General features: G+C 62.3%; 1 protein-coding gene across 2 annotated transcripts in view; it reads left to right on the top strand.

Annotated features, from left to right (window-relative positions):
• The first annotated feature begins 703 nt into the window (after nucleotides 1–703).
• Nucleotides 704–17163, top strand: part of RBM38 (RNA binding motif protein 38) — a 35191-nt gene continuing 18731 nt past the window's right edge. Inside the window, exons 1-4 of one of the 2 annotated variants that reach the window (XM_060032644.1) lie at nucleotides 704–1142; nucleotides 1881–2004; nucleotides 2481–2535; nucleotides 14645–16215. In XM_060032644.1, coding sequence (XP_059888627.1) covers nucleotides 906–1142; nucleotides 1881–2004; nucleotides 2481–2535; nucleotides 14645–14948 — 720 coding nt within the window. In that variant the 5' untranslated portion in view covers nucleotides 704–905 and the 3' untranslated portion in view covers nucleotides 14949–16215. Of the gene's footprint in view, nucleotides 1143–1880; nucleotides 2005–2480; nucleotides 2536–14644; nucleotides 16216–17163 lie in introns of those variants that run through there. The other variant, XM_060032646.1, reaches the window with a different exon arrangement.

The following is a 17163-nucleotide window of genomic DNA, read 5'->3' as shown; positions in this document are numbered from 1 at the left end:
GTTTCTAGGGCTGGGGAAGGGAACAGAGGGAACAGGGCCACCCTCTGCTTGTTTTCCCCCAAGGATGGCCCATAGAGATGGAGGGATCCTTGGCACAGGGATGGACTTTTGAGGAGGCCAGAACTACTTCCCCTGTCCAGTCACCTTCTCAGAGGGGCCTCCGGGACCACTCCGGCCACTCCTGGACGGCAGCACCCTGATTTATTTCTTAATGGACAGTACATTGTATATTTACCTGTTTGTCTTGTTCATAGAAGCTTTGTGGGGTAGAGTGTGTTGCGTGCATTTCTGCATCCCCCACGCCCTGATAAATATTCGTCGAACGAATTATATTTACATATAAAAACAAAGGCTGTTTCACCTTTAATATGAGTTCCTGTACCGTAAGCTGCGCTGGGGAAACGATTCAGACTCACTAAACATGGTCTGAATCGTTTACGTCTCATTCGCTAGACGGTGCGCTCCTCGAGAGCAGGGGCCAGGAACCCAGTGAGCACGTATTGGTGCCCCCAAAACACCCGGATGCGCTCCCTACCCTTGTGCTCGCCCTACCCCTGGGCTTCAGCAGGGCACGTGGGGCGTGGCGTGGCGGGGCCGGACTACGCCTCCCGGCGGCCCCCGCGCGCCCGGGCGGGGATGAGGGGGCGGGGCAGGACGCCAGGGGCGGGGCCTGGGCGGCCGGGGGCGGGGCCGACTACAAAGCCCGGGTGGGCGACGGGGCGCAGAGTTCCCGCAGCGCCGGCACGAAGGCGACGCAGCGCAGTGCCGCGCGTAGAGCGGGAGCGACCCGCGAGTGGACGGGCCCGGCGGCTGGGCCGGCGCCCCTGCTGCCCCGCTCGCTCCCTGCCGCCCCCAATGAGCGCAGCCTCACGCGGCCCGGGTCCGTAGGCGGCGGGGCGCCCCCCATGCTGCTGCAGCCCGCGCCGTGCGCCCCGAGCGCGGGCTTCCCGCGGCCCCCGGCCGCCCTCGGCGCCATGCACGGCTCGCAGAAGGACACCACGTTCACCAAGATCTTCGTGGGCGGCCTGCCCTACCACACCACCGACGCCTCGCTCAGGAAGTACTTCGAGGGCTTCGGGGACATCGAGGAGGCAGTGGTCATCACCGACCGCCAGACGGGGAAGTCCCGCGGCTACGGCTTCGTAAGTGGCCCCGCGGCCGGGCGCTCCCCTCCCCGCACTTATCGCGGCCGGGCCGCTGAGTCAGCCGGCGGGCGCACGCCAGCCCCGGGCGCCTCCCGCCGGCTCGGCACCTGCTGCCCCCTCTCGGGCTCCAGCCGGTCCTGCCCCCGCCCCCCAGGCCCCGTCTCCCTGCCCCCTCCCCACGCCCGGTTTAAAGGGAGAGCCGCTGTGTTCAGTTAGGTCTCCGAAGTTTGTGGAGAGGTTCTCGGCACTTCCTGGAGCAACAAGCGAGCGAGGAGCCGGGCTTCAGCCCCGGGCGCTCTGGAGCTCTGAAGCAACCCCATTTTATTTTCCAGCAGCTCCCTCAGACACCCCAAACAACCTAAGTAAAAATGGGCCTGAAGACACCTCTTCTACTTCCTTTCTAACTAGGGTGTTCCTAAACCCCTCCCTTGAGGAGGTTTGTCGTCCCCACTGGCCGGGACCCCTGCCTCCCTTCAGGGTGGCCGTGTCTTCCCTGGTGGTTGTTTCCGTCCTTGAGGGCAGTGTTTCCTAGCACTTGAACTCGGGGGAGGAGCCGGGGCCCAGGGGCAGCTTTGGGAGGGCCCCAGGCTGGGGTCAGAGGGGACTGGGCTGGACGCCTTGGGTAATGGGCACCCGGGGCGGGGGGAAACGAGGGCCCCGTGCCAGGGCTCTAGACTCCTCTTTCCGTTCCCCCCGCCGGCAAGGGAAGCCCCTGATGCGTCTGTGCTCCTCCAGGTGACCATGGCTGACCGGGCGGCGGCTGAGAGGGCTTGCAAAGACCCTAACCCCAACATCGACGGCCGCAAGGCCAACGTGAACCTGGCCTATCTGGGCGCCAAGCCGCGGAGCCTTCAGACGGGTGAGAGCCCTGTTCTCCTTCCCTGGTACTTCTGGTTGCTATATTCAGCGTTGGTATCTGTCGGGTGAAAAGGCACCCGCCCGCCCCCCCGCTCCCCCCCCCTCCAGGGGTGGCAGTCGGCTGTCATGTGCTCCCAGAGAGCCATCTCATAGCAGTCATCTCCCAGCTTGGAAGCTGAACCCCTTCCTCTGGCTGTGTGTGCCGGTGGGACAGGGCGAGGAGGGCGCGTCACCCGGTTGTCAGCTGTCCTCACCGGAGGGAGGAAGTTGGTCCCTGGGGCTGGAGGTTGGGAGGACCGACACCCAGAGGCTGCCGCCTCTCGGGTCCCTCGGCCTCCTTCGCCTGAGAGTTTCGGGGTTCATGTGGAGGTGGCCTGGGAGGGGAAAGGAAGCTGATTAACGCGTTGGGTTAGAGGTGGGTGATTGTGAGGTGCTTTCCTGTGTCAGGCCGGGCCCCTAACTGGTCCCTCGTTTTAGGCTTTGCCATCGGCGTGCAGCAGCTGCACCCCACCTTGATCCAGCGGACTTACGGGTGAGTGGACAGGGCTGGCTGGGATGGGGGCGGTAAACAGGCCTTGGAAGCCAGGCCAGGGGCTGTGAGCTTCCTGGGTCTTCTGGTGCAGGTGCCCATCGGTCTGAGGGAGCCTCTTACCCTGGGACCGCCGACCCCACGGTGGTCGGTTGCACTGTCTGCAGCTACCTTTCTGCGTCTGAGAACTGACCTTTGCTCCAGCCTTTCAGAAGCGTGATTGTGTTTTGGGAGTGGGAGGGAGACAAGCTGGGAGAAGGGGGAGAAGGCAGGTTGCGTTTCTCTGTCCCCCAGAAAAGGCCGCACCACAGAGACATGGGAGCATGAGCTCTGGAGCCTGTGGCCTGGGTTCAGATCCCGGTTTCTCCTCGCTGGGTGCGTGATCTCCGCTCACGCAGCCACCAGTGCCTCAGTTTCCTCACCTGTGATATGGGATGGTGACAGCACCTCTGAGTTCTGTGGGTGGAGGCCTGGCATGGGCCCCATGCAGGTTAGGTAAGTATGCTGGAAGGGTTTGCCGACTAGGAAGCAGGCCAGGCTCTTTGAGGGTGCCCCTCTGACCTGCTCCAGTGCCCGACAGATGGCGGCAGCAGGTCACTGCCAACCGGTCCAATGTTTGCGAAGCTGCAACAGGTGAGCCCGGATCAGGGCCAGATGTCCCCACCCGAGTGGGCCCGGCCTGTGGACGTTTCGTCTGATGTGCTTTAGAGCAGTGTGTCCCAGTCTCCTCCATCCGAAAAGGGCCTTCGTCGTTGTTTTTCTTTGTTTTTTTTTTTTAAACGTCTAATGAGGTCTAGCAGGTGCTTGGGAAAGGACAGAAACTTTAGGGGCACAAAGGAGCCTGCCATGCCGGCTGACTTCCCAGCCCTGTGATTGATGCCGGCTGTGTGCCCCAGTGCAGGGAGTGTGCTGATGGGGATGGGGGTTTGTTCTGGGGGGCAGGTATAGAACAGGCAGCCCCTTCTAGAATGTTAGAACTTCTTAAGCTATCAGAGACTGAATCCCAGACCCTGCGTTTTGTGCTGAAAGTTGCAAGTGTGTGTGTGTGTGTGTGTGTGTGTGAGCGTGTGTGTGAGCGTGTGTGTACCTGCCCCAGAGGCTTGGTTTAAGGGGCCACCTGGCTCACTGGGGCAGCGTGAACCGGGCACTGGAGCAGGTTGGGAGCTGGGCTTGGGTGGCCTGGGCAGGTCACCCATGATTCGGGGCTGCTTACCTGACAGGCAGCCTCTGTGGCAGCACAGTGGCCCCCACGTGAACTGGAGGAAGTGTGTGAGCCCAGGTCCCGGTCTGTTCTCCTGAGAGGAAGCCTGGAGGGCGGCAGGGAACAGGGGGTTCTGGTTTCCTTCTCGCCCTGGGGTCTGCTTCACCTGTGTCTGCAGCCATCTTGGAAGGTGTTTGGGGACACCCCTGTCTTCCTGTCATCACCCAGGTTCTTCCTGTTTGGGTTCAGGCCGTACGAGGAGGGTGTTCCTCACTTTCCACAGCCCTGGCTCTGTTCCCCAGGGCGGGGGCTGGGCCAGGGGCTGGCACGGAGATCCGGGCGTGAGCCCCGAGCATGTGCGGCTCTTTCCTGCTTGAGATGCGACCGTAGCTTCCCGCCCGAGCCTGGGCTCCCTTTTGATCTGTCACAACTGCCTCTGGGACTTGGTGAGCATCAGCACTTGGCCCCTGGAGCCTGCAGACCTGGGTTCAAACGCTGACCTTGTCACTTACCAGTTGGTCCATCTTGGCAAGAGATGTTCTCTTCTGAGCCTTCACTTTCCTCATGCGGAAAATGGGAATAATAACCACCTGAGGCAGTGCTGGCGCATGGGGCCAGGGGCTCCGTGCCTGTCTGCATTCTCCTGCCCTCACGGCAGCTCTCTAAGGTTGGGACCGATATTACTCTTGCTTCTTAGGTGGGGAAACTGTGGCAAAGAAAGGTTAAGAAGGTTAACAACCTGTCCAGGGTGGCTGAAGTGACAGGATTTGAACCCACGCGGGCTGGCTCTGGAACGCGTGCTCTCAACCGCTGCTCTCTGGGGCGGGCGAGTGGGAAGGGTGCTCCGACCGTTTCCCTCGTGGTCCTCAGAGCACCACCCATGGCAGGGTGGTCAGGCGTCGGTCACCGATTTTACTGCCATGTGCTCCCGACTGCAGGCGACAGTGTTTTGTAAGTGAATCTGCTGGCTGGCCATTTAATACCTGTGACGATGAAGAGGCTTCTGGCCCTATTTGTTGGTTACCAGGGGGGTGGAGACCCAAACAGGGACAAGGATCAGAGGGACAGTCCAGCTCTGCATTTCCAGCGGCCGGTGGACCGCAGCCTCTCAGAGCTGTGCCGCCTCCCGCCAGGCCTCGCTGAGACCCCAGGGGGCAGGAAGGGTGCCGGGCCGGGCTTTTGGGGTCAGCTGTCTCCTCCCAGCGCCCGCCCGCCTGGCTGGAGAGTTGGGCCGTCAGCGTCCCTTTTGATTTTGCAAACAACGGGCCTGGGCTCGGCTGGGCCTGACTCAGCGGTCGGTGGTGGTGGCTCTGGGTTGGCAGCAAGGCCCGGGCAGCCCAGAGTTTGCAAACCCGTTAACCCTCTCCTGCCCCGCGGAACTTTCCCCGACTTTCTGGCCCCGATCGTGTGTCTGGGACAGCTCTAAAGATTCCACAGCTTGCTTCTGGGCAAGGCCGCTGCGGAATCCTCATCTGGCTGGGTCGTAAATGTCAGCGTGGAAAGAGTTGCCAAAGAACTTCTACACTCGCTGCTTTTTGCTTGGATTCCCTGCCCACAGTTTTTCGTTTCTTCAAGAACGGGATTTTTCAGGACCTGACGCGACCGGGACACTTCCGTCATGTTACCTACGTGGGGCCGAGGGTTAGAGTTAGGGTTAGGGTTTGGAGAAGGCTTCTTTGGCAGGTGGCAGGTGGCTCGATCCCGGCGGGGGGGACTGCGGCCATAGACCCCCCCAGCCGACCGGCCCTTTGCTGATGGGGTGGGACAGTCAGCAGACTGCAGGCACAGGTCCAGGCAGAGTGTTGGGTCTGGCTTGGAAGGGGCCTCCCAGTGTCAGGGCTGTCTGTCCAGGCCTGGGCCTGAGGCTTGTAGGAGCTGAGGTTTGTCCCAGGCCTGGCTGCACTGGGAGCCTCTCCTTGGGTTATTTTTGAAGGGCCAACTGCTTCTCCGGGCTCAGCTCCCCACCCCAGCTTCTTAAGGGTGCCTTGTTGTGGGCTCCACAGCCGTCCACCGCAAGCCGCCCCCCTCAGTGCCGGGTTGGGGCCAGTCTCTAGGTCCCAGATGGCAGGACAGGGTCCCGGGGCTGCTGGGTGTCAGGCAGGCCTCGTGCTGGAGCAAGGCCCCGGGCGCAAGGCCAGGCCCAGCCCCTTCTCTCTGGGCTCATCTCCCCGTCTGCGGGGTGGGGACTGTGTCGGTGCCACCTCTCAGGGCCGACTGGGGATGGGACCCTCTCCCCGGCATGTGCACACGCTGTTCTTCCTAGAGTTTCAGGGCCCCTACACCCTCTGTGTGAAGGGCCCCAGTGCCCAGATGGAGACCTGCTGCCCTTACTGTGACCAGGCTGTGGGTGTGTGCCTGCCCAGGGGGTCTGAGCAGAGTGTCTGGGTCCCCAGGGCGGGAGAGGGGCCAGAGAGTGACAGGAAGATGTCACGGAGCACAGTGGGCTGGGCAGAAGGCCGAGAGCTGTTCCCAGAATCCTTCATTCATCCAGTATTTGTTGAGTGCCTGCTGGATACTTTGAATAAAAAAGGTGTGGTTGGTTCTCCATCTCGCTTTCTGGCGGGGAAGCCAGGCCATTAGACATCCACGTGGGCACCTGAGGGCCGAGGTGGTGACGGGGACAGCTGAACAGGGCAGCTGGCCGGCGGAGGGCCTCGTGGCCTGGGACAGGCATGTGTCGAGATTGTAACGGTGGGTGGGTGATTGTGCGTGTGATACAGAATCGTGGACTTACACCCGAGGACGCCCCCGAACTGGTGGAATCCGAGCCAGGCCCGGAGCCGAGCTCAGAGCGACGGTCCGGCGTGCGCCTCCTGGGTTTGGTAGCATGTTGGGTTATGAGACGTCACCTCTGGGGACCCCACGGGAGGGCCCTTGGGGCCTCTCTCTGCCGTGTTTGTGCTTTCCGGAGAGTCTCTCGTGATTTCATGATACGAAGTAAATAAAGCCGGGGGGAGTCGCAGCACCTGAACAGGGGGCCCGCGCCTTGGAGGTGTGGCAGGAAGTGAGGTCAGAGCCGGAGGGTATGGGGGCAGAGAGGAAGCTGGTGCCCTCACGGGTGGCATCACGTGGCTTGTTTTTACTTTCAGGGTGTCTGGGGTGGCCCTGCCCCTCCCCAGCCCGTCGCTTCCTGTTTGGCACTCGCTGGAGCGAGGAGTGGGCCGGCGCGTGGCCCTCCCTGGCGGGCGGCCCGCGCACACCTGTTGTTTGTCCCCGTCTGCTGTAACAGACACTGGCCTCAGGGGCGGTTCTTGGGCTGCTCTCCAAGGATGAGCTCTTCGCCGGCCCCAGTGGCCCTGGCAGGAGGGGCCCCCGTACCGAGGCCTCGTCAGGAAGCCTCTGGTCGGAGGGAGAGGCCTGACCACTCGCAGGCTGATGTGGGCGTCTCACTTGGCCTCACGGGTGTGTCCCAGAGCAGGGACCCGGGTGGGGGGCGCCCAAGTGGGCCGGGCCGCCCCTTCTCACTGCAGCGGGAGGAGGCTGTGTAAGGAGCCTGGAAGCCCCGCGACTTGTCCGTGTGACCCTTTGTTCTCACGACGAGTTTTCGTCCTTGAGCCTCAGTTTCCCCATCTGCCATGTGGACGTGATGCGTGCCCTGCAGCGTGCTGACGGGGGGCGGGGTGCATCTGGATCATTCTCCTGACCCCTCCCACGTGGCTGAAAGGAGGAAGCTGTGCTTTCGTTCAGCCAGTTTGTGGCAGGTTGGGGACTTCGTGGAGATGGAGGGAGCCCTGGCCCTGCTCGTGATTACGGAGCTGCCTTTGGCAGAGCGGTGGCGGCTCGGGTGGCGACAGGCGCTCTGCGGGGAGAGGGGCAGCTGGGCAGGGGAGGCTGGTATGAGTGGTGGGAGATTGGCGGGGTCAGAGGCCCAGCAGGGTGGCCTCAGCTCACGTCGGGCCTCGGTGGCCCAGGGGAGCATTTGGATTTGCCTGAGTGCTGGGGGGCCGCTGTGGGCCCTGAGCAGATGAGGGCCAGGTCACTTGTGTCTTATAGCGTCTCTTCAGCTGCTGGGTAGGCCTGAACCACCGAGGCCAGGGTCTGGGCGCCACTAGGGGACCTCGCAGTGATCCAGTCCACGCGCGAGGCCGTGGTGGCCGCCCGGGAGTCAGGAGCTGTGGGATTCTGAGCACATTTAAAGAACGTGTGAAAGAAAGTCTGAGAAGATTCCAGAACTTTGGGCCTGAGCTAATGGTGGGTCAGTTGGCCTTGGCAGTGAGGGGAGGCTGCAGTTTGGGGGGAAGAGCGGGCGTCTGGGTTTGGACAGGTTCCGGTGGAGATGCCGGGCGGGGGTCTGGCACTGCCCCGTGGGAGATGTGTTTTACCTGCTTTGTGGTCCGACGGCCCCAGGGAACCTGGGTGTCCCCCCTCCGGAGAGCCCTGGGAGGCCCCTCCCCGGCCTGAGGATCCTGAGTTGTGCCCCAGCGGCCGCCAGCTTCTCCGAGCCCTCAGGCCGAACCTCCAGAGAGCAGAGAAAGTGAAATGGGCTCATTTGCCTTTTTTCTTTCTATTTTGGGGATAGCTGTGCATTCACAAAATGAGTGCTTGGGGCTGCAGCTGATGCCTTTCCGCTGACAGTTTTGCTCTGAGTGTGTGGGTGGCGTGCCCGTCTGTCTCCCGGGCGCCGGCTCCCTCGGCCCCCTCACCTGCCCCAGCGTCCCCGGACGCTCCTGCGCAGACCTCAAGACCTCTGCCTTCAGGGCTCCAGGGGAGGCTCTGTTGGACTCTGTAGCACCCTCAGTTTACCCATGGGGAAACGCGGCCAGAGAGGGCCGATAGACTTGGACAGGCACGGCCAGGACCCAGGCTCGGTCCTCGCCCGCGGCCCTGGTCTCCATCGGCCGAGGCAGCTGGCTGGCTCCTGGCTGTGTGCCGCTTGCGCTGGGTGCGTGGGTCTGGGCAGAGGTCTCGGCCATCACCCTTTCAGCAGGGGGTGCTCAGCCTGAGCGTGTACCCCCCCAGGATGGTCTGGCCTTTTTTTTTTTTTTTTTTTTTTGTGGTGGTATGCGGGCCTCTCACTGTTGTGGCCTCTCCCGTAGCGGAGCGCAGGCTCAGTGGCCATGGCTCATGGGCCCAGCCGCTCCGCGGCATGTGGGATCTTCCCAGACTGGGGCTCGAGCCCGCATCCCCCGCATCGGCAGGCAGACTCTCAACCACTGCGCCACCAGGGAAGCTCTGGTCTGGCCTTTTGAACCTGGCTGGCTGCAGCCCTCTTCCCAATCTGGGGGTTTGGGGGTTTGCTTTGCCCAGGCCCTGGGCATCGGGTCAACTGACCTTTAGGTTCTGACCCCAAACCTGACCGTCCTGCTAGCTGGTTTGCTTTTCCCTCCAGGGCCCCGGGCTACCTTCCATGGGGCTGGGCTGGGTGGGGGCTGATCTTGCCCTCCCTCAGGCTCGAGGAGGGGGTCTCTGGGGTGTGGAGAGGGGGCAGTCCCGGCCCCTGGGTCAAGGCCGAGGCTGGCAGGTGAAGAGCCAGACTTGAACTGAGGCTGCGGGTTCTGCTTCCCCAGGGTCCCCGGCTGTGCCAGCCGGGCTACTTCCTCTGCCTCCCCAGGGCCGTGACTCCCGGCCCAGGAAGCGGCAGCAGCCCCGGAGGGGCCCCTTTGCCACTGGGTGCCCGCAGGGCCCTTGGCATTTGGCAGGGGTTGGCTAGGCACTTGGGACCCAGCCGTCCAGGCCAGGTTCCCGCCCTCGTGGGGCTTACATTCTCGTGGGGAAGACAGCGGCACAGAAGATGGATGACAGGGTAGTCTGGGGTTGTAAGAAGGAAGTAAGGCTGGTGGGGGGCGTGGTCGGGGAAGGCCTCCGAGGAGGTGAGGTTTGAGCTGTGGGAAGGAGCCTGCCAGCAGCGGGAGCAGCAGGTGCAAAGGCCCTGTGCTCGGAGAAGCAGGTGCAGTCTGGGGGACAGAAAGGAGCTCTGGGAGGCCGGAGTGGGGACAGTGGGCTGGAGGTAAGCTGGGGAGGTAGGCTGAGGGAGGCCCTGGGGGGTGGGGAGCAGTCAGGGTTTGGCTCTGGGCAAAGGGGAGGCCCCTGTGGGGACGTGCCTGAGTGGCATGGTTTCCCGGACTGTTTTTAAGATGACTCCTGGCCGCAGAGTAGGGGGCTGCACAGCAGGCCTGCCAGGTCTGGGTGGCATGCAGGCTTGCTGCTGGGGGATGGGGGGGAACGGGGGGATTTGGGGGACTGGGGGTGCGGTGGGGTGGACGTGGGCAGGGGAGTCCCCGAGGACAGAGCGTGCCAGGCCTGTGCCCTTTTCAGAGGCCTGCAGAGCAAGCACACGGAGACCGGCAGCACCCTGACCTTTCTGGGGAGTAGGTGGGGCGCTGAGGAACCCGCTGGACGCGCACCCTGTTCCCCGGTGCCAGGCGCGTGAGACCTCCCCCGTTGTGGTGTGTGGGCCTGGGAAGGGGGCGCAGGGGCTGTGCTCAGATGGGGCCAGCCGGTGGTTTGGCTGGGGTTTCCTTTTCATCGAAGAGTCCAGTGGGTTCCCGTCGAGGGGCGGTGTGTGTGCACCAGCTCAGTCCCTTGGTCCCTGCCTGGCCTCTTCCTAGCCCTCTGCATGGGTGTCAGTGGTCGTGACAATGGTATTTGCCTTTTTCTTTGCAGTTTACAGCAGGGTCTCGACCTTACCGTGATGCTGGAGGGTTCTTTGTGGTCGGTGGGGGGGGGGGGGCGGGGGGCATCCTGTGCACTGTTGGTGGTGTCCCTGGCCTCCACCCGCTGGCTGCCACTGGCACCCCCCAACCCCCAGTGTGACACCAGGAATGTCCCAGACGCAGCTGAGTGTTCCCTGGGGGCAGAGCCGCCGTGGCTGAGAAATGCTGTTCTGGTGGAGGGTCTCGGTTCTCAAGCCCTGACGTCAGCCTCTGCCAGACCCGTTTTACAGATGGGAAAACTGAGACTCACAGAAGCTCTGTAACTTCAGCGCAGAGCTGAGGGCCCCGGTCCCCTTCCTGGGGGTGGAGGGGGAGCTTCGCAGCTTCCTCCCACCTTGACTCAGCAGTGCTTAACCCAGTGGCAGAACCCACGCCAGCCGTTGTCTCCCTGGCCGTGTGACTGCTAGTGCCTCGGCCTCTCTGAGCCTTGGTTTCCCTCTCTGGGAAATAGGGTAACAGCAGCACCTATTTTATGGCTGTGAAATGCTTCATAAGTCATCTTGGGCTTTTCCCAAACAGAGTGGGGAGCGGGGAGAAGGTGCTTGAGGGAAACAGGTGAACAAATACAGACACGCAGTGTCCCCGCAGGCCAGGAAGCAAGGGAGTCCCCCTTCCTGTCACCCTGAAGCTTATTCGCCTGCACCGTGTCTGAGCATCCCCCAGCAGGGCAGCTCTGTGGTGGCCAGAGCAGAGCTTAGTCCTGACGACGCTGAGTGTCAGAAACCTGGTAAACGTGACAGCTGCCTTGGCCAGCAGCCTTGAGGCAGGTGTGGCCAGAAACCTGTCATTTCAGAGCCCCGGGTCCTTCTGCCGTGGGGACAGTGTGTGCCCGGTCCAGGTAGTGGTTCTGCGGTGTCAGTGTGTATCCGAATCTCCGGGGGTCTGTCAGATGCAGGTTCCCGGCCCCCATCTGACTTGGCAGTCTGCGGGGATCCACGTTTTTAGTAAATGCTGTGTGAAGCAGTGGTGCGCCTGCCCGTGTTGGGAGAAGTTCTGGGCTCAAAGCTTCCGTAGCTGCCCACTAAGGAATGTTCTAGGGTTCCGGGAGCCGCGTGGGGCTCACGTGGTGGGGGCATTGATGATGCCCAGGACAGCACAGTGGGCACCGCACCAAGACGCGCTCCATCGTGTCTGCACTGGCTCCTTTTCAGAGAGACATCCGGGCGGCCGGGGCCCCTTTCCTTTCTCGGAGGGGTCTGTGCCCACCGGCTGTTGGTCAGCACCGCGTGTCCAGCCCCTCCCGTGGCCCGGCCCTGGGCGAGGCACCACCTGCTCATGTGAGGTCCAGTGGGGGAGATGGGCCAGGAGCTCAGGCTCTGAGCGCTGCCGCCTCCTCCGAGAAGCCTCTCCCGACCGCTCCCAGCTCTGGCTCACGGGTTGGTGTGTTCGTTGCCTCTGGAATCCAAGCGCTGAGAGGCCAGGGGCTGGGTCGTCTGCTCACGGCTGCCTCCTCGCCCAGAGCACACGCGCAGGCACGTGAGAAGGCTGGTTGCAGCCTGGGAGGCCAAGGCGGGATTCGAACCCAGGCCCTGCTCTGTTCAGGGCTCTTGTTCCCACCAGGGAGGCAGGAGGGGGTGGGCAGCAGAAACTCCTAATAGGGCAGAGAGGGAGAGTGGGAGCCATGGCCTGGGCGCAGGGTTCCGGGCCAAAGCTGCCTGGCTTCCTGACAAGCAGCAGTGTGTGGCCTTGGCGACCATAGGAGTGCTGCCACCCAGGAGGGCAGATGACGGGGAGGCGGGGGCCCGGTGTAGGCACTCCCTGGCCGGGGGAAGCTGGGGCCCCTCCGGGACAGGCCAGGTGTGCCCAGGCTCTCACCCCCAGGGGTTTGCTGCTGGATCCATGGGGCTGTGGTGCCCGTCGCCACCCCAGCTCTTTCCTCGCTGGGTCGTTCACCCCTCGCTCAGGATTTGCCCCTTGTATTTGTGCGTTTGTTGTGGTAAGGCACGCGTAATCTCAAATCTGCTGGTCTAGGGCATGAAATATATTCACACAGTCGTGCGGTCATCACCACTGTCTGATTCAGAACTTTGTCGTCGCCCGGAGGGAGGCCCGTAGCACTCACTCCCCTCCCCTGCTTTCCGAAGCCCCTGCAGTGTAACCACTTTCTTCCTGGGTTTGCTTTTCTGGAGATGTCACGTGAAGGGAATCATTCAATCTGTGGCCTTCTGTGTCTGGCCTCTTTTGCTCAGCATCGTGTCCTCGAGGTCCATCCACACAGTGGCGTGTGTCAGTGTGTTATTCTTTTTTATGGTGGAATCCTCCTCCTCGGCGTGGGTACGCGGCAGGCTGGAGATCCATTCATCAGTGCATGGGTGCTGGATGGGTGCTTGCTTTTCCTTTTTGGCTCTTGTGAGTGGTGCTTCTCATTCCCCTTTGTGCCTGTGAATCCATTTGCCTTTTAGAGATGCTCGGACCCACATGCAACCCTGACACAGCCTCCTTCCAGGCCTTTTCTTTGCGTTCAGAACATTGCCCCACATAAAGTTGCCCTCAGTCAGCTCTTGGACCCATAAAAATGGCAGCTCCATGCAATTCCACCTCACCCGTCCTCAGCACGGATATAAATACACATGTGATTTTTTTTAGCATGAACATTATCACCATTCAGTATAAATATCACAGTTTTGCATAAACAGTATCTCTGTTCTGCGGCTTGGCTTTCTCTCCCGGCAGCGTGGAGGGGAGCGGCTTGGGGCTGAGCGTGGACCTTGTCCTGCTGCCACGTGGGGCGGTCTGGGGACACTGGACGCTGCTCCGTCCCTGTGGACGACACTCGGGTTTCTCTGCTTTTTCGCTGTTCCCAGGGGTGCCGCCGGGACCCACTGAGGCCCTGTGCTTATTCGGGAGGGAGGGCTGCTGGATGCCGAGGGGCCTGGCGGGGGCAGGGAGCCCAGCTTCCAGGGCCCAGCTTTCTGTCCACTTGCTCTCCCAGAGCTGCCCCAGTTTCTGCCCCTGCCAGGCCTGCGGGAGCACCGGGAGGGGACGGTTCCCTTTTTCTTTCAAAGCAGCTTCTCTTCGGAATGGAAAGGGGGGGGGCAGGCCAGGGGTCCGGGGCCTGTCTCACAGGCGTGGAGGGACGCTGGGGCGGACCCCAGGTGTGTAACCACGTCAGCCCCATCCCGTGTGACTTGTGCGGGCCCGAGAGGAGGAGGAGGGGCTGATGCTGGAGGCCACGGCGTCTGCCCCGCCGAGGCTGCCGTGGGGCCCGGCGCTGGCTGCAGAGTGGGCACCTGCTGGTACTGCCTTCCCGACCCTCAGGTTCTCTGTCTGCGGCGTGTTGGGTTGCCCCTACAGTGGAGGGCTGCATGCACGGAGCCCACGGTGGGCATCCTGCAGGGAGGGACGAGTGCGGGGTGCAGCTCTCAGCTCCCAGGCTGATGCCCAGGGGGCCTTGGGCGAGGCACCTCCAAGACCAGTTTTTCTGTTGTAAAATGAGATGGTTACCTGAAGGCCAACCTGGGGGAAGTTTCAGCCAGTTACTGCGCGTGAGGCGTGGCCGCCGGCCTGCTGGGCCTTGTCCCTGAGGCTCTGGCCATCATCTTTTTTTCGCAGCACCGTCATTGCGGTTGTGCAGTTACGCCTGTACTACATCGTTGTCTCCGTTCACTCAGCAAGTGAGCCCCTGCCTGCGCCAGGGCCTGTGTTGTCAGTTCATGGGTGGCTGACGTTGTAGTCAGGGCAGACAGATGTGGTGAACAAGTAAACTGTGCAGGGTGTCACTGCAGGGGGTGGCACATGCTGGGAAGATGAACCCAGGGAAGTGGGGGGACAGGACTGGCTTCATGGACATGTGACCTGGGTGGTCACACAGGGACCTGTGCTCAGAAGGGCTTGTGCTGGATTTGATGCTGAAATTGTTCATCATTTTTAAACTCCCCACCCCTGCCCCCAAATCATGTTGTGTTGCTCCTGTGAGGGATGTGTGGTGTTTGGGGTGTAGGGTGGGATGGGGGAGGCTGCCTGGAGGGGTTCACGGAGGAGACATTTGAGTGCAGACTTGAAAAAGGGAGGTGGGAGCCCTGTGGGTCTCTGGGGAAAGTGCTGTGCAGGTTGTGGGCACGGCCAGTGCAAAGGCCCTGTGGTAGGAGCACCATTATTGTTGTAATTGCACCCATTTTACAGATGAGGAAGTAGAGATGCTGGAGGGGGGACACGGCATCACCCAGCTCTTCCGGCACCTGCACTCCACCCGAGCCAGCTGTGTTGCCCCGCTCTGTCGCCCGACCCTGACCCTGACCCTCTCTGCTTGGCCCCACAGGCTGACCCCCCACTACATCTACCCACAAGCCATCGTCCAGCCCAGCGTGGTGATCCCAGCGGCCCCAGTCCCGTCACTGTCCTCGCCCTACATTGAGTACACACCGGCCAGCCCGGCCTACGCCCAGTACCCACCGGCCACCTACGACCAGTACCCGTATGCCGCCTCGCCCGCCACAGCCGCCAGCTTTGTGAGCTATGGCTACCCGGCCGCCGTGCCCCAGGCCCTCTCAGCCGCGGCCCCCGCGGGCACTGCCTTCGTGCAGTACCAGCCTCAGCAGCTGCAGCCCGACAGGATGCAGTGAGGGCCGTTTCTGCCCCTGCAACTGCGGCACCATCACCACGCGCTGGGCGAGTGCCAGCCGAGCCCAGGGGTGCACACCGCACCTGTGCCTCGGGAGACCCTGCGGGACCCCGCCTGCAACCCGGGTGGCCCAGAGACCACTTCTCTTTACACCCAGGACCGTCGCGCCTTGAGGGAGGACTTTGAGAGAAAAGAGTGACCGAGAGCCATTTGAAGATCAGCCTGAATGTCGTGCACGCACTGTCCCCATCCTCCCGCACCCCTGGAGCCCATGGGTGGTCCCCCCAGCATCCTGTGGGGCCTTCTAGACCCTCCACAGACCCCAGCGGCCCTCTGGGGTGAGCAGAGACTTTGTCCCGCTCAGAGAGGCCTTGCTCCAGGGAAGCCCAGGATCGCGACGTGTGTGAACTGTTGTTGCTCTGTCTGCACAGCTGTGAACCGTGCACGGGGCGGATCACCGGCCCCCTGAATTCCCATTTTCTAAATGCTGGCCCCGGGGCGCTCCGCCTCCCCCCGGCCCCCAGACACCCAGGTGCGGCAGGGCCACCAGTGACCAGCGACGGGGCAGCTGGCCGTGGTCCTTTACGTCGAAGCACTGCGACTTTTTTTTCTTATCATCATTGTTTTGCTACTAAGATGATTCAGAATTTCAGTCTATTTTTTCAGCAGAGACTCTCACCACCAAGAATCCAAAACCTGTTTTTGACTTTGAAAGACTCGCTTTTTTCGATGGCTCTACACCCGAGGAGCCAGTGATAGTATTTCTGTGATAAGGTGTCTGCTGGCCCGGGTGCCCGAGCCCCTCAGAGGGTGGGCGTCTCCAGACAGTAAGTTGTCTTAAGCTTGTCCCCCTCCCCGCGGCTGTGACGGGGTTGCGGGCCGAGGGGCTGGACCGCAGCGTCCTGGCCGGCAGGGTGGAGGCTCAGAGTGCCCCCCGCGGTGTCGCCTGCTGTGTTTGTACCAGCCCAAGCGGCTGCGGGATTGAGCTGAGACACATCTGCTTGCCTTGGGGGTTCGGGGACGGGGGAGGTGACAGTTCCCACAGCCCGCGATGGGGCTCCTGGAGGGGGAGGGGAGAGTGAGATGAGGGGACAGGCCCGAGGGGGTTGGGGCGTGCGGGCCGCTCCTGCAGACCTACCTCAGGGAAGTGGGAGGCCTCGGGGCTGCTGCACACGGGCAGGCGCTTCCCTGCACGCCAGGGCAGAGTCAAGGCCCAGAAAGCAAAGTAGCTCAGATTCTAATAATATTTTTATTAGAATGTTCTGATTATAAAAATAAAACTTGTTTTCTTTAAAGAAAAAGTGGGTCTGTAGTTTTTCCCTCGAAGTGGGCGCCTCTGAGCCCCATAGCCACCGGGCTCAGTCTCTGATGTGCTCAGAGCAGGGCCCTGGGGGCAGAGGCTGGGCGGCTCCACCAGAGCCTGGTGGAGCAGGGGGCGGCTCCTTGGAGAAGGCAGGGCACTGCTGGCAGAACCCGGGCAGGAGCTGCTGAGAAGGCATAGGAGCAGGTGTCCAGGCCCCCTGCCCTCAGGTTGCTGGCAGCCGGGCGCGGCGCAAGTCAGGAAGGGACGTCTGGGTGTGCGGGAGAGGGGCTCCATCCCGGGCTGGTCCCAGCCTCTCCCACCATCCAGCTGGAGCCCCGACTCAGCACTGAGGGAATCATGGGGGCCTCCTGGAGGGGGTGTGAAGGCTGGAGAGGAGGTTCATTCACTCATTGCCTCACTTTCTCCCTCATTCATTCATTCTAAGAAGTGGCGTGTGCCAGGTCACATGCAAAGCACTGGGGATAGTCATAAAACACAGTCCTGCCCACTGGGTTTATAACGTACTGGGGGCACACAGCAAGCATGCAGACTAGTGGGGGAGATGCAGCGAAGGCAGACGGGGCAATTTCATATACTGGTCAGGACGTATCACCGGGGGTGACGGAGAATGAGCGGGTTCTAGGCAGGAGGAACAGCAGGTGCAAAGGCCCTGGGACAAGGAGGCCAGTGTGGCTGGAGAGGCACAGTGAGGGGAAAGTCAGTGGGAGGTGAGCTTCGGAGGTGATGGGGATGGGGCGGCAGCAGAGACCCGGTGGGCGGATGTGCTGTGAACGCAGTCTGGGGGGCGGGGGTAGCAATGCACAGACACGGCCTGGCCAGCGCAGCACAGTGCGGTCGACGCCACGGGGGAGGGGAGGACTGCACAGGGGCGAGGGGCCATCGAGGGGGCTCC

Source organism: Delphinus delphis, chromosome 15 (assembly GCF_949987515.2).
Source record: "Delphinus delphis chromosome 15, mDelDel1.2, whole genome shotgun sequence".
NCBI lineage: Eukaryota > Metazoa > Chordata > Mammalia > Artiodactyla > Delphinidae > Delphinus > Delphinus delphis.
Note: the sequence above shows the minus strand (reverse complement) of the source record. Positions and strands in the feature narration are given on the sequence as shown.